Source organism: Falco punctatus, assembly GCF_963210335.1.
Source record: "Falco punctatus genome assembly, chromosome: 11".
Lineage (NCBI taxonomy): Eukaryota > Metazoa > Chordata > Aves > Falconiformes > Falconidae > Falco > Falco punctatus.
In genome coordinates, this window is record NC_137591.1 from 13,508,797 (window position 1) to 13,526,348 (window position 17,552).

A 17,552-nucleotide genomic window follows, 5' to 3' on the forward strand; every position below is an offset into this window, starting at 1 on the left:
ATACGTAGTTGTACTGTGGAGCAAGTGCTATGCTGGCATAGACCAGAAGAGTTGCATTTCCTGACAAGGTCAGTCTTCCTAAGGGTGGAGTTAATTCTGCTCAGGTGATTTTTGAAGAGAAAAATGGCTGTATAAGATGTCAACAGCTGAGCCCTCAAATCTGCTTATGTGAATTTAGTTTCCTTTCATTTCAAATATAATCACATGGTTGTAATGGTCGACAACTCTGTGGATCCTCTTCTGATTTAAACATCCCTTCGCTCATCAACGAAATCCAAGTGCAAATGGAGATGTCTGAAGCCATACACATCTCTTTCTTCACAATACACCCCCAGTGGGTCAAGGTTATTGGTAATCATGCATAAACTGCTTGACTTCAGATCCCAGGTGGCAACTGCAACTAGGGCACTTATAAAAGGCATCTTTTACTAATAACTTGAGCGCATGCAATAGCATGGGCGATGCCTCAGACCACAGTTTGTACTGAAGAAAGGGAAAGAAAGAATTCTTGATTCAAGAGAAATCAAGACAATACATATTTCTGGGAACAGGACGATTAGGGAAGAGAGTGGGAAAGAAAAAAAGATTGGGATTGGGATTTACTTGTCTGTTTGCACAGAGCACAATTTGTATATGAAGAGTAGATGTGAGCTGCAGAAGCCCAATAGCTGTAGGAAATTTAGCTAGCAGCTTTTGTTCTCTACAGGGGATGCCATTCAACTTGAAAAGATTAGCACAGATTTTCCTGCATGAGAATCTCCTCAGAATAATACATACATACATACTTATATTGGCTGGAAGGCAGGGTTTACAATTACAATTTTTTAGTCTTGTTTCTTTTCCATGTGCTCTGCAACAAGCTGGACCTCTATGATTATTCTTGATAAAGAGGAATTCTCCTTTTCTTCTCTGAGCTCAGCAGCACAGGCGTCTGAAGGAGCCCTCTCTGACTGGATGAAATAACTTCCTTCTCTTGTTGCCTGAGTTCCCTGAGTTCATGACTGAGCTGAGATGCATCAAAGTCAGGTCAAGGAATCAGAAATAAGGCAACTACAGAACGCTGGGCAGCAGAAGTCAATTTCTCTAAGCTGCTCTCCCCCCCCCCCCCCAACTTTGTTTCAGGTTTCCATGCATATATTGAAAAGAGCAGAGAAAGAGAGGAAAGAAATAAAAAAATTATGTACACAACACAAAGATTGGAACTATATGCATAAATTACCTACCCAAGCAGATGCCACATGGGTTTTAGTAATTGCAGTAACAGATTCTTACTTCTAATATTAGTTTTGCCTGTCTTGCCAAAAATTGTAAATAGTAAGTTGAATACTTATGAGTGTGTTTTTTTTAAATTAGATGCTCTTGAATACAAAGCTATCATTTCTCTGTTCCCTTTGGTGATCGTTCAGAAGTGTTCTGTCTTTTTTTTTCAAGGCCATTTTGACATAGGATTTATGAATTGTTATATCTCTTTTTAAATCAGATCATGAAGAGACATTCTCATAGGCTAGTTTGTGACCTAGGAGTAGCCTTTACTGCAGGTTTGTAGCAAGTTCAGCTGAAATGGACTCTTAGCCTCTGTGTTCCGCTGATGCAGTAGTAATACAGATAGAAAACCTATATTTCTGGAGATTAATTGGACAATACACCACCTGACTGCAGTTTATTTTCAGAATTCACAGTAAGGATGATCTACCTAGAGTCTGGGCTAGCATAAATGCATCACTTCTCCGTTCCCAGGTACAACTTGCTGGGCACAGCCACTATCTGAATCTGGAATGTGGTCTGTGCTGTTCACAATGCATTCCGCTTGTTTAATCTTTGCATAAAACTGTACATGGTGGGTAATAAAACATCTGTCCATATATAAATGTTTCACATTTCAGAATGACCTAAAGCATGGTGTGGGCTTTTGAATGTGTGAGACAGTCTGCTCACTGCTGGAGGGGCATGGGTGTTTATTAATAGATGTCCTGCATCATTATGGAATGCAAGGCAAGCACAGGCGTGCACACATACACGTACAAAAGAATGAATAATTATGATAAACAACTGCCTAACAGGTATTTTTGTAATGCAGAGATAGCAACCGTTTTTACCAGGTGAAATCAATTCTCTGTGCTTGTGTCTTCATTGTTTTTCTTGTGCTATTTTTTCTGCAGAAGGTTTATAATTAAATTATTAGCAGCAAAGCACCGAGTCTTACAGAAAACAGAATTAAATCTAGGATAGTGCTAATACTCTTCACCATTTCCTTGGTGAACTTTACTTACTCTTCTCTTGTACTGAATGTACTTCCTTTTTTCCCCTCAAGAAAACAGCTTCCTGGCATGAGCGATATATGTGGTACTCAAAGGAGATGTGCTAGGAAAATGAGCCTTGCCATTCTCTCAGAGGTGGGGGCATTTTTCTGTCAGCCTATTCTGATCTGTCATTTACAAATCTGCTTTTGATATGAAGAGGAAGACATAGACCAAACCTGTGACTTGGGGAATGTGTGTGTTTAATTTGGCAAAGAAGAATTGTTCGGCAGCTATATTCAGAGATGCTTCCTCAGGAAAAAAAGAAATCTCAGGTACAATGGTACCATTAATTTGGTTAGTATAGAATTAAGTAATGGATCACCTGTTTGTGCTTGTAGATGATTTTTCCATATTTTCAGTTGTTAGGAAACATACCATTATTCAGCAATGCAAAAACCTACAGAGACCCAAGAGGAAAAGAGCTGATTGTCTTTAACAAAGGAGTGCAGAGGTGACACACACCTTCTACCCTCATTCCCAAGGGTCAGCCACAGACAAGGCTGACACAGGACAAGTGGCAGAGAGACAGGAAAAACCAGAGTGTACTGACCCCCTCCCAAAAGATTAACAGTATCTTGATGTACTGTTGATACAAATAAGTACCAGAGACATGTCTACCTGAACACAATCTAAGCTAATCTTGACACCTTTCTTGAAAATATTTCTATTCATTTTGAATCACTTTGACAAATCTTTTACCATGTTGGAGGGACATTTCACATTATGAAGTCTCCACTCTGTGGATTACAGGTCTCTTAGTTTGTTTAGACCAATACCCTTATTTATACTTATTTATTAATCAAGGGGCTTGATGAGCTGCTGCAAATCAAGCTGCTGCTGATTCAGTAGTTTGGTAGGAGGGTCATCTGAGGATTAGAGTCTATAAACAGCCTTTATGAAAAGATAATTTTTTTTGTCACTTAATTGGCCTGGAGAATCTTGTCATTTCAATCTGTCATTGTTGAATTTTATTTTACCGCAATATTTTGAAATGAAGCAAATAAGGAAAAGTGTCTAGTTAATGCTTTTGGCAAGCTCTCTGTTACTTAATAGCTTCTTGAAGTCCTAAATTTCTTCATTTTTCATCTTAATTAACACTCTTAATTGACCTTCTGTGCTCTTTAATTTCTCCCAGTAAATAATTAAAAAATAGGCTTCTAAATTCTGTTCTGCAATCAGATTGACATGAAATTGCTTACCTATGGATCATTTCCGCCTTAACAAATTTTTTTGTTTGTTTGTTTTTGTTTTTTTACCACTAAAGTCCCCACTGGAAATTACAGCCCATTGAACCACAGAGCCAGAACTGATTGTGCACATAAAAAATACTGGAGCAATTGAAAAAAGAAAAGAACTTCCTGGAATTCTATGGTAAAATCAGAACTCAAGTGACAACAAGACTTTTACCCAATTTGAACTTACCTGCCCTTGATCATTAAGAAAATATTTTATGTTCCTCTGTTTTTCCCAATGAGAGGTTTTTCCTTCATTTAGGTATTATGGTTAGAGATGTCAAAGAAGATGAAATTGAATTGCTAATATTTTTATGGGGCACTTTCTATTCCATCTTCTTTATATCAATTTCTTACAGGCTTTGTAGTATATTGGAAAGTTAGGGCTAAAGAACCTTGTCTAATTGCTTTTATCTTTAACTAAGTTTTAATTAAGGCTTTAGGTATCACACATCATAATTCTAAAAATCTTAAATGTGTTTTTTACTATTTTGTTCTAAAATATATAAGGCAAGTCTCCTTTTTAAGGTGGTGTGAGAAACTGTAGTCAGTTCTTTCTACTGGAGTTTATGGAAAGCATTACTGAAAATGCAAATTCTGTGGTCTGAGACTTACAAGTTGCAAATAACTATTAATCTTGGAGCTTACTTTTATATTCTGAGATTAAATAATGACATTTTAAGCACTTAAACCTTCACTAAGAGGAAGACAGGCAAGCATGCACTTTGTTTCAAGCATCTTAATTGATTCCATTGGTCTTTTCATGTGTTTAGTGTTAAGTGTATGCCTACGTTAATTTTCTGAAATGTTGGATGGTATTTAGCAGAAGGAATTATATCCCAATAACTAACATTGCTTTAAGTATCCTAATAATGTAGGAAGTATGCAAAATAAGCTTACATTTTCAAGATAAACAAAGTAACTTTTTTGTGAGCATTGCCTTTTTATTGCTGCATCCAGCTGTTAATCATGGTTTGAAAGCAAAACCATCTTTTTAAATGCATTTTTTGATAAATACTGCATTATTTTCTCCTGAGTTGTTTCCTGCCTAGATCTGGTGCCCCATTAATTTTAGAGTATCAGGAAAAGTCACTGGGAGCCATAGGGAACAATTCTGGATTTGCTGCACACATGTATATTGCAATAGATTTGCCTATAGCAGTTCTAGGGATGATGTTTAACAAACCCCTGTTTTCCCTATTTTGGCATTAATGTCCTCCTTTTCTCAGATTTGTTTAGTAACACAGTCTTATGCTACACATAAAGGGAGGATTCTTTTCAGCGTGTAAAATTTGAAATTTGAATGCAATTGCAGCAACAAGAACTCTGTCTCAAAAAAGCCTTGGCCAAAAAACATGTAAAACTCTCCTGTAGAGAACGAAATTGAGTGCACAGTGTTAGCATAATAACAAGGGCCGAGACATTGCTTTGCTCTACAGTTTTATGGGATGATATCTTAAAACGTATTCAGAGATTTATGACTTTTTAGGGACAGCTAAAATTGTTTTCACATTTCTAATATTACTTTCATTAGAATGTTGAAAGTATGTTTACAGTATCAGATTGAGTTCTAAGGTGTTACCAAATCATCCAGAATCCCTACAGCTTAAGTATATTCCCTTGTATTCTTACGTATCTTCAGAGGAAAAAATGGGAAGAATGTAAGTGCTTTGTTTTAAAGTATATAATCTGTATTCTGTCATGTACTTCATCTCCCAGGGAAGGTATCTGGGAACTCAGTCTGCTGTTTTTATTTATCCTGCCAGTGTAGTATATAGATGAGAGGACTAAGGTCCAATGGTATTAAAACAAGACATGAAATATTGATTAATTCTTTTTTAAAATTCCTTTTTCCTCCTGAGTATAACAAATTTCAGATGCTACTGTCAATATAGTACTCTCCAATAAACCTTCATTATCGGAAGGGTCCTGATCTTCATAGTGTTCTTATAAATGGTTATTATGATTCTAAATGGCTTTTAAAGCTCAAGGCTAGTGTTCTTCTGGTGCAAGAGCAGAAAGCAAGTTAGAAGCAGTGCAGCTTTTTATCGTCGCAGAATGTTACTCTGAAATAACATGAATCAGATTGGGAATTCTCTTTGCTAGACAGTAGCAGAACATTCTGTTTGAAGAAACGATCCTAACGGGTCAGATGAACAGGTGTACAGTTTCATGGCCATAAAGGTGTCAAGTGAAGAAGCACAATTATAGTTGGTGTCCACCTAATGAAACACAAGTATTTGACACTCTGCCTTTTGCTCCCACTTGTTATTCTTCTGTGTTAAGTGACCTCTTTATTTATTGTTTCCAGAATGGTCCTTTACAAAAGCAGCTAAACAGATAACTAGGAGTTTCTCCAAGGAAAGGGAAAGATAGGCATAGAAGTTCACACCAGCTAACCCATGAAAGATGATAGACATGGGCAAGGAAAAGATGATGTAATTCAAACTACTTTCAGTGTTCTTGAGTACAATAAAACTCTCTGAGAGTTGAAGTAATTGTTTTTCACTGGAAAAAAAAAGAGAGATTTGTTTAAACTGAAGTGTACTGGAGTTTCTTTAGGAATGTAAAGATCTTGGAGCTTTTCTACTATCCAAAATAAAAAGTAGTCATCAGAGAAGGAATTTGAATCTCAGTCCTGTATGTGTCAGGTAAATGTCATTATAAAGGTTGTACAACTACTTTTTCACCCATCATCTTAATTAGCATAGTATTTAGTCAAACTTCAACAAGAAAGAACAAGGAAGTAACACAGAATCTGAGCCAAAAGCCACTGATTGGCAGATTTACCTAGGAGGCAGGAGTATGTTCTCGCTCTGAACCAAGAAGAAACACCTGGGGTTGGTTCTGTCTCGTAGCAAATTTGGGGGTTATAGGCTGGATATGTTGCTGTACGATTTGTTTTTTCCCACATGAAAGCTTTATTCCTACCCTAAGATGAAAATGTTTAAGAAGATTTTGGTGATGAGGATAACTGATTCACACATAGGCCTACTTGGGAGTTCTTTTGCAGCAAAACATAATTGTGTGCAAAACTTAGGCTAATTTAACTTATGATGGAGAACAAACTGCTCCCTGCTGTACCCAAAAGCTAAGAGCTAAAGTATGTGGCATAAAGCTAAATTATCCCCTCCTCTCCTTCACACCTGACTCTCTCAAACTGAACTGAAGTTGCGCTCTATTAAGATGTTTTTATGACTTTTGTGATACCTTTCTTTCAAAATTGGACAAGTTATTTTTAATTTTAAAGCCATTATTTTCATTGGTTTCAGCCAAACTGAAACCAATACATGCACAAAGCTGGACTTCAACCAGTTTGTAAGTAGTGAGGGCTAGGTCTGGTCTTATTACTTAGGAGGCTTTAAAGCAGTAAGTCTTGCTTGTCCAGATTACATGGGTAGCTCTGTTGACTCCTAGTCCCCCACTGGTAACACTTGCATTAGTAGAGTGAACAGGATTTGGTCTGTACTTAACAAAGCATGCATTTGCTCACATAGCCAATGTGTGAGCCAAATCCTTACATGTGTCATTTGTTCTCACTCACATAGGTAATACTTTTGGACTGATTTAATGCAACTGGCTATTTGAGGAAAGGTTATCAATCTGGGCACTGTCCTCTTGTGTTTTTCTCTCTGTTATGTTATCTTAAGGAATGATAACACAGACTTATGTAAAGAGATATGCACAGAATTTTGGTTTTCAAAGCCTTGAATTAGTTGGTTTTCTGCCAAAATGTCCTTAAAAGTTTCCTTACTGTGTGAATTTTCAAGCTGAAGATAGCCCACTACAGATTAAGATTTTTCCCACAGAAGATGATGGTGCGTACTTACATGCACACAGCACAAACTGTGCCAGTAGTTTGCTTTCTGGTGAATTCATTTTACACACTTTACCAATCACTATCTTTTGGATGTAAAAACAGATTATTTTCTGTCTAATGGGAGATGCATTGTTTGATTCAGATATTTAATGTGGTATTTATTCTGTGGACAATAGCTTGAGGCCCCCAGCTGGGAAGAATGAGAGGATATCTATAATTCAAAATAATTGTATGGTTTTTGACAGATTGTCAAGTTGCTTAATGCCTTTTGTCCCAGGTAATAGTTTATATTTCTTTGATAAAATGTTGATAATTTCTCATTGCAATTTGTTTCGTGTGTGTTGTATTTTTGCAGAGTCCAGTCAGGTTCGTATCTGAGTACGGGTTGGTTTACCTTAATTTTGGCTATGGATGCCTGCTATGGAATTCACGTCTATGGGATGATAAATGACACCTACTGCAAGTAAGATCACAGGAAATTATTTTCATGCATCTACAACTCTGATGTCTTGCCAAAATTTCACAATTGATTTCACCATCATAAATTCAAAAAATGGATCACGAGGTCATTTCCCAGTGTTTTGCGTTGATGTGACACTATTGTCTGCATATTTAGTCCTAATATGGCATCTGCTGTAGATAAAAAAATTTACAAAAATCTAACATCAAATGTCATAAGGAACTTTTTTTAATCCAAGATCTTTTGCAATTTCTGAATTAGCTGGAAACAAGGTATGTTCATACTTTTCTGACAAAATATACTTACTTCTACTGTTAAAACAAATCTAGAGAAGAAATACAAATATACAGGTTCTCTGAATACCAAATATACCTGGAAATGAAAGAAACTGATTAGCCCAGAGTAGTTACTTGAAATTACATTTCACCACGATGGAGCAAGCTACTGGAACTTTCTAGGTTATATATGGCTTGCTTTGAGTGGTAAGGGGTTTCTAATTAGATAATAAAACAAGTTCTGTGAGCTTTATCACGGTAAACTGACATAAATTCCAACCAACTACTGTTAGTGAACTTACAGTTACAATGAATTAATCCTATTGTCAGAAGTATAACTCTAAACACGATTTTTGAAAGTCCAAATTAAATGCTTTAATCTGCAGTGTATGGTAGAAAAACATAAAATGTAACTATTTCTCATTCAGAAAAGCAGGAAATGTCATAAACAATGTATGATGCTAGTGCAAACCTATTCTTCTGTACCTTGGTTGTTTCAAGTCCTGCATGTAACCAGTCCAAGTGGGTCCTCAGGTCCTGGAGTAAAGCCTTTGTGCAGACCCTCACTACACATTCTGTGTTACTTCAGTATGGGACTCATTACCGGAAGACCCTAAACAAAAGAGAGAAAAAAAAAAAAAAGAAAAAAAGAAAAAAAAAAAAGAAAAGGAATTTGAGTCACAGCTGTTTAATTAGGGTATCTTAACATTAAAGGCTGATTTTTTAGAACTTGCAATCTCACTGATTGAGTCATCCAGATGGAACGAACATATGCTGTTCTTTGTTTATGAAAACACAGTAGACGCCCTGAGATGAGGGGTGACAGGACTAAAGTTGTCCTCACAGAGTTCAGTCAGGCTGGCATTGCATAGCCCTGATGTAAAACCAGTGAACAGCATGATAGCACTTCGGTCTGTTGGCAACAGAGAAGGATGGGTTTCCTGAAAGCTGCAATACTGACTGCATTACCTACTTATAATGTGTATTATTCTTGTAAGTGCCTTGTTCAGCCAGTTCAAGAACCAGTTTCAACAGCTGGGACTATCCAATGAGAAGACTGCTTAAGGATGGAGCCTCATGGACTGAGTTCTCCCAGGTTAAACAAAGTGTGCAGTCCCCATAAGAGCCAGCCCATCAGCTTCTTACTGACTGATAAGATCAGTGTATGTTGAGATACTCTTAACTTCATTTTCTGCAGGAAAATTCATAGAAATCGTGCAGTAATGAAAGCCCATATATAATTTAGCAAAGGAGCTCACATGCTGACACGTGGAAAGGATTGCAGATAATTCAGGTGCAGTATATATTAATGTTTTTCTTGGAAATAATACTGAAGTGTATCTTTTTTTTTTCCCCCAGGTCAGAAGGCTTTCGTAAAGTTCCCTACCACTATTACGAGCCAGGAAGAGATGAGTGTGAGGAATACTTTCTGCATGAAAATGCTCCATATGGAGGCCATAGGTTTATCACAGAAAAGAAAGTGTTTGCTAAATGGTCCAAGAAGCATACAATAATATTTACACACCCCAACTGGACAGTGTCCTGATACTGGTTTTCTTAACTCTCCCTTAACAGCATATTACAAAAATGTCTCAGTTTACAGTAATTTTGCTTACACCCAGCTGGCCTTTCTCAGCCTAGGTAACACTAAACTAAAAACTGAAAGAAGACAAAGATGGTGATGGTTCAGCTGTTAAGCAAAATTAATCATCTGTGGAAGGTAGATACATTGTTATTTCTTAGGGTTTTACTCCACACAATGCACTTTATACTTTAACTGGATTTTACTTCAATGCAGTAGCAGTTAAAGACAGATGAGATTTCCTGCATATACAGGTGCACACAGAGAACATGGTGGTCCTTTAAAACTGGTCCATCATTTTAATTAATTAAAATTAGTATTTGTAGCTCATTTGCAGTACTGCAGCACTAGTTCCATTTGCAGTATTAGTAGAATTTTTCCACAAGATATACAAGGAAAAATACAGACCTCCAAGGTCTGTGAGTGAGTAAATTTTAAAAACCATCTGAATACATTGATACATGTGAGCACTTGCGTATATGGTAAAATTAGAGATGAGCTAGACATGGTTCTTGAACTGCACATAACTTCTGCATGAGAAGATATCATTTACTCAAGGCTCCTGATTAATTGATAACTTCTGAAATGCAGCTCCCTTCCACCCTGTTCAGGCTGCATCATCTTGAACGATGTGTTTTGTACTTTTTGAGGCTGTTATACCACAGTTTAGCTCCAGCAGCATGGCACTTGGCAAAGACTGTTTTGCAGCCTATGCTGAACCAAGCCTACGATCAGTACCCAAGCTGGTTAGTGTAGATCTGTCTCACAAACATCTCCATTTATTCCAGTTGTGCCTTTGAGCTGCTCCAACATCTAAATCCCAGTACTTTGACAGCATTTCCCATGCAACCATCCTAACATTTTAATTTTAAATCTCTACTTTCTCCATCTTTAAAAGCAGGACAGTATCTATCTACCTCACAAGGGAGTTGTGAGGATTAATTTAAGTCCATAAAGCACTTCCCTGAGGAAGAATGCGACAGAGCATTTATTCTTAACACAGGAACAGGGGTGCTTGTCATTTATTCTTGTCTGTTGGGTATTTGAAGAAAGTGGCAGCGTGTCCAAATCTGGTGGCAAATTGTTCTGGTGGCATCCACATTCCTGCTGAGGATAACATGTAATATTGAGCTCTCTCAGCTTGTATTGCTTTAGATGGAGTTGAAAGAAATCACCACCTCACAGTATTATCTGCACATCAAGGGGCAGTTCAAGAATTATAAAATATACTCATCTCTAGTTGAAATACAGATTTCCAAGCTTACTCTCACAGAAAGTTTTCAACTGCAGCAGACTCATTTGTAATATGACCATAATTCAACTACACATGTGAGTTTTCTTTAAACTGTATTTAAATTAATGCTTTAAGTTTAGAATGTGTCCTACAAATATTTTAATATCTAGAATGTCAGATTCAACACTGTAATAGCCAATACTGTGAACACTTGAAAGAATTATGTGTGGAACATGACACACAGGGTTTACTCACACTACTTAAACATTAACTAACAGGAAACTTTGTATGCTTTTGTAAATCATGAAAAAGGGAAAGGAAAAAGCTATTTTTACATGTAAGTATTTGTATACTGACTATTTCCTATTGTAAATTTGTATATATAATTTTATATTTTATATGTTCATGGCATATATATTCTCTCATTAGCAGCTGCAACTCTTAGTGTTCCATCTCCTGATCATTGGTTTCTTGTTCCTGTTGGTAGATAATTCCAGGGTATCATCTCTCTTGTCTCTTCTATTTTCTACTGTAAATGCAGCTTTCTGGTTTTATTTTTAATATAGCTCAGCTTTCACTGCTTACTTTAGGGCTGTAAGTGTTCATGCTGGTTGTCAGACAAAGGCTGGAGCTATGCTTATGATCCTGGATAAACGTCTATATTCATATACAAGCTCTTTCCCAGACTTCTGGTGTGACTTGATATCTCACCTTCCTGTTTGGTAAAGAAGAACAATAATATTTTCCTACTCCCTGTCTTGACTGACTTTCTTGTAAGCTCTTGAGATGGATGTTCTCATTTGCAATCTATTTGTATAATGCCTTGCTGAAGAGGTGCCCAAAGTTTCTGAAGGCTACAGGCTATGCTATAATATACACATAATTTGAAGTGGCTGCTTCTTGTCCCTGGAGTTTAAAATCAATCGTAGGCTAATATAGCATAGAATGAAATCAAGAAGGGGAAGGGTCATGGATGGATGAAGAGTTGTAATAGCAAAATACAGTGAGCTAGATTTATCACCATATGCATATGCATCTCTTCAGCTGAGATGGATGGCTGGATAGATGGAAAGCTAATAAAAAAAAATTCTAATGCAGGATTTGAAGAATGCAGAACATGCAGAAATAGGGAGAATGTTCCACACACATTGTACAGGGCACCCTGGGAAAACCCATGGCTCCCTTGTGGGAAGAGGAGCTGAAAAGAACATCAGTCAAATTGAACCGTATTTAGAAGGTCTTTGGGTTAATAGAAGGGTACTGTAAAAGTGCTGCACATGAAAGTGCAGTTGGGCTGGACAAGCTTGCATGAGAGGTGGCCTTATGAAGCAGAGTCTTTCTACCCAGCAAACACAGCATAAGGATTCTGCCTGAATTGTGTTCACACGCAAGGCAGCTTTTAAGTCTGAGAAAGTTTTTAAGATAATTAAGACTTGCCAAATCACCATAAATCTGTTGTAAAATCTGTGCTTCATACTGAAGCTTCTTGTAGAGCTGCTTACATGCTGTATGAAACAATATCTCATGCAAAGGGTAGCTAAGAAAAATACAGCTCTAAGAACAGCTAAATGTGCAGCAAAATTGAGAACATCATTAGAGTGCAGTTGTCACAGAGCAAAATAAAAGTGTTGCTCTCTGCTTGGATCCACAGTAAGAGCAGATCCACTTTTAGAAACATTGCAGCAGACTTCATTCACACTTGAGTAAATGAACATCAGTTCCCTTATTTAAATGAGCCCGTCTTTAGTATAAACTAAACACATATTTGCATGATTTTTATTATATGAGTAAGGAACTGTGACCACTGTGTTAAAGATGATTCTACAAAGAAATAACTGCTGAAATCTGTTAAAGATCAGCACTGTGGTACTGAAGAAAGAATCTCAGTACTTGGTTGTGTAGTAAGAGACCTTGATGATTCACCTCTGACATCAGTTAAGACATCAGCTGAGAATCATTTGTTAATTCTTTAAAATAAACCCTGCTACAGTTCACCTGAATGTAATCAGACCCTAACTGCTTATTCATTCAAACAGTCCTAGTTAAATCAACTACTCATTTATAAAACAGGCAGGGAGTTTACCTGAGGTTTTCAAAATAGATCTGCATATTACTGCTAACAGAAGAAAACTCACGAATAATTTGGCATTTTTTTTCCATCAGCCAGCTAAGTAGTCACCAATGTTTTTCTTTTATAATACAGTTATTTCTTTTAAAATACCCATTTTGAAGGGGGAAAAAAAATCACATATTGTTTGGGTTGCTGTAGGCTTGGTACTAATAAATGTTTAAATTTTAATACACTTTATGTTTTATGTTGCATTACCATCTGATATTTTTTTCAAGGAAAAAATAATTAAATAGGAGCAGAAATTTTCCTAAGGAAAAAAACAAAATCTTTTTGACTGGCTAATTACTAATTCACAGGTAATTAACTAAGTAACATAAAAAATGGGTTTTGTTTTTCCAAACAGACACAGCAGACATAATCCCAACTTTTTCATCCCCACTAGATGTCCAGAGCGCATGCCTCTGCTTATAACAAGGCCTCTTCACAGAAAAAAAAAAAATAGTCTATGTATCCAGCCAAATTCCCTTTCCATCTGGGCTGGGAGGCTCCATCTGCAGACTGTTTGTATCAGTTACATCAGTAAGCAGGAAGGACTGAGGAAGAGCTCTACTTAGGAGCAGATGGTGTTCCAACTTCTAAAAAATGCCCCTAAAGGGCTCCAGGAGAGGAGTACCCATTAATCTCTTCTGGAAATACTTCACTGAAGTATCTAATTTCTTCAAATGTGTTTAGCTCCTGTGTAAAACTATTGTCCTCTCTCCAGTAGGAATTACCAGCAATGGGAAAATATGCCCTTTACAGGAAAAAAATAGAGGAAAATTCTGTGTTGCTAAAGATTTCTGTGTAAACAGCACCAGGGATGAAGAAGTCAGCCTGACACAAATTACCTGAAGACTCACTGATTTAGGAATCTCTGAGGACTCGATTCAAAATTAATGGAAATCACTTTGGCCAGTTCATGAACACAGCACCCATCCCAGTAAATCTTTGCACTCTTGGGCACTAAGGTAAGCAGTGGTTTGTCTGAGAAGTACCATGTGCACATAACACATTACATAGTTAATAAAGAGGAGCCCATCCAACACTTGGATGGCTGATGCAGATGGTCTTTGTTTATCTGCTCATGGGCTGAACAAAAGTAGGACCCCATGCAAAGACAGCTGGCAGCAGAGTACAGATGCTCAACCAGAGGACATGTCTAGTAAGTAAGAATTAAATAAGTAATCACTCATTAATTATAACTGGATGGTATCCTTAGTAGGTAGAAAATCAGAAGCACTCTGATTATTGATACTTATATTTTGCTGACATATTTTTTCTGCATGTATCTCAGAAATAGTTTATTTTTTAGTTGGACTTGAGCAAGTTTGGGGTTTGTTTATGACGAACCATAGGGTACCCACAAGACTGAAACTCTGTGTTAATGCCAAAGAATCACACGGGAGCTGTCTGTGGGCATTGTGATGTACTGCATACAACAGAGAGTCATATATTTACTTAAAAAGTCCTGTTTTTCCTGACTAGGTGTAGTTATTTTGACGACAAAGTGTTTCATTTTCAGCAGATGTGTCTCATTCTGTTCCTTCTTTCCTGAGAGGACACACAGGGATGTGACTTAACCATGGGGGAGTGAAGAATGATATGGTAAATAATCAACCACCAGATTCACATCTATTTTTTCTGGCTATTACTGTGATGTATAGCTAATGACACAGAGAAAAGCAAGGGTATTGTACACCTTGTATTGCATAATCTACAGAAGCTTCATGTGTCTATTCTGGATTAGAGTTTCCTAGGCAAACCCTCCAGAAAGGGGCTGAAGAAGAAAGAGGCCTCTCTCCATTGAAAGAAAGGGCTTCTGTGGAAGCCATAATAACCTGCATGGCATACCTGGGCTTGCTGCTTCAGCTTTTGTAGGCTCCCCACCCAGCCACAGCCCTTTCCAGCTCCATTGGATGAAGCATATTCTCCAGCTGATTTATGCAGCCTGTGATGTGCACAAAGTCTGCCCTGTCGTCCCCTTCTGTGGGGCCAGGGGAGCAGTGATGCTAACCTAGGCGTGAGGAGTGACAGGTATCAGAGCAGGGATGCTCTCTAGGTAGCAGAATGATCTTGCTTCAGGCATGGTTTCACCTCAGGTGCTGAACTCATTTTCTTTGAATGTGGTGGGAAAGATATCACTGGGTTTTTTTATTGTTTTTGTGATTAACTCACAAAGAGTCACCATTTTATGAGTGTGTTAAACAGCTGGTTTTGTGTCTTTTTTGCATTGCTTGCTGCTGTTTCTGGGAATTCCTCAAGATACGCAGCTGTCAGCATTTGCCACTGCTGTTCTGATTTACTGGCCATAAAGAGACCATAAACTTGAACTAATGCATGTTCTTACCATGTATTATGCATGATGGCATGTTACACAATTTATTCTCGCACTATAATAAATAATGTAAATTGAGTGTAAACTTAGTTTAAGCAGTGGAAGTAGTGCTTTTTCTTTCTCTCTTATCATGTGTTGCCCAGAGCACTTTCCTGGACCTCTGTAAGTGCCATTAGAAGCTGGCAGCAAATAAATTGTTGAAACCAGTCAGGAAATGTTTACTAAATTTGACATATTTTCACTGGAATATCAGAAATAGTTAAACTTGCTTTTGTGAACCTACTCTAATGCTCAAAATCACAATTCTATGTTCTGTTATAAAGAAATCTCACATCTAAGTGTAACATTGCTAATTACTTTATTGACACAGTGTTAAGATGTTAGCAGGGCAGTGATCACAAATTTTTGGCATTTATAGGAGTATCTTCTTAACGGGAACTGCACATGTAGAAGATTGGCTGAGATGCCTGTAGTTTTTTCATATTGTTGCTGCTGAAAATAGTATTTCTGAGGATGGCCAGAGGAAAAAAAAAAATTATGTACTCACTGCTTTTTTGGCTATTCATCTATCCCCTCAAACACATATGCAAACACAAAAAGTGTCTATAGTAAAGTCTTTTTTTCCAGATAGTGGCAAGTAATAACAAATAAGACTATTCTACATGATAAATATAGGTTATAGTACTTTTTGATTCATGTTTATTTTGTGTATTTCCAAAGCTTATGTTTACATTAGTGAGGTAGTAGCTCAGCTGGGTCAGATCTGTAGCCTGACACTGTTGGTGCTAAGGACCTGATCTCCACACCCTGCACCATCTCTAGTTTGGTCCCATGGGTTGAATGCCACTAGTGACTGGAGCACATCTTTTAGTTTCATCCAAAGGGAATCTAGTTCACATCCTCAGGACCACTCCATCATTCAAATTAAAGCTTGTTAAGTGAGGCCACTGTACTGGACTGCCCCACAGGAAAGTGAAATTTCTGCTAGCCCATCTTTTGGCTAGATAGAAGCATTTTCTTGGTTTTTTTTTTTTCCCGTCTCAGGCTTTGCATGGGTACTTTTTGCATAGGCATTTTTCCTTCAAATCTGAGATCTGATTCCTTCTGTCAGATCATGGGAGTCAAGGGCTCCTAAATCCTCCTAAAATTAGCATCCAAAGATGCTCCATAAATCAGGAATGTGGTATAAAATGGAGTAATCCATCACGGGTACAGCGTGGAAAGTGCTTAGCTTGATGAAGAGTTAATTCCACTTTTGGATGTGATATTATCATTAACATGTTGGATGTTTTTTATATACCAAATCACATATAAAAAAATCCCTTCATCACTTTCCCAGGTTATTTTTGTTCTCGTGGCCTTCCAGATGTATGTGTGTACATATGCATGTGTGCATGTACATACAGTGTCCAAGCATTCTTCTGTTCTTAGACAGTTGCTACTATATGCTGCTAACATAAACTTACTTAGAAAGTTCATGTTACGCTATTTATTACATGTATTCTTTGGTTGCCTTTTTGTAATGCTGACAAGTATATTCATAATATTCATAATAATATTCTGTAGACTTAGAAAACTTTCATACTATTTATACTTATTTTAGATGTTCTGCCATGTGTTTTCTTGCTATGTGCTACTTAGTTTTTGCTCCCATTTGGAGAATGTGCTTCTATGTACTTCCAAAATTGTGCCTGGGTTATTTTAAAATATGAATAAATGTGTAAGATTTGCCAATTGTCTGACATAATTTATACAAGATTTTGTGCTAAAAAACCTTTATTCTTATTTATGTATATGCCACTATATTAATACCTGACAGTTCACTGAACTCAAAGATCTATGTTCTAGGAAGTATTATAATCTGCTGCACACAAACATAAACTATGCCTAAATTATTTCTTAATTGACTTTAAAGACATTTTAAGGCATCTATCCTAAAAGTAATGTTGGCTAAACTCAGCCACAAAACCTACACTTACGATAGCTCATGTTTTAATTTCTGCTTGTTAAAACATGCATTGCATGCACACATGCACACAGAAACAGAGATTTGTAGGAAAGGTACATTGGGTCATATCCAAAAGGGTAGATCCTTCAAGCAGTCTCAGAGCATAGCACTCTCAGAAGTCAAGTCACTGGAACCCCCAGGAGTGGACACTCAGCACATGCTTGAGAGCGCTGTGTAAGACTGAAGGGCTGTGGGA

The 17,552-nt window shown here is 37.2% G+C and overlaps 1 protein-coding gene across 3 annotated transcripts in view; it reads left to right on the forward strand.

Moving 5' to 3' along the window:
* Nucleotides 1–17,082, forward strand: part of ST6GALNAC3 (ST6 N-acetylgalactosaminide alpha-2,6-sialyltransferase 3) — a 242,545-nt gene extending 225,463 nt beyond the window's left edge. For 2 of the 3 annotated variants that reach the window (XM_080406939.1, XM_080406940.1), the window contains exons 4-5: nucleotides 7,708–7,815; nucleotides 9,447–17,082. In XM_080406939.1, coding sequence (XP_080263065.1) covers nucleotides 7,708–7,815; nucleotides 9,447–9,633 — 295 coding nt within the window. In that variant the 3' untranslated portion in view covers nucleotides 9,634–17,082. The other variant, XM_080406942.1, reaches the window with a different exon arrangement.
* The last annotated feature ends 470 nt before the right edge of the window (nucleotides 17,083–17,552 follow it).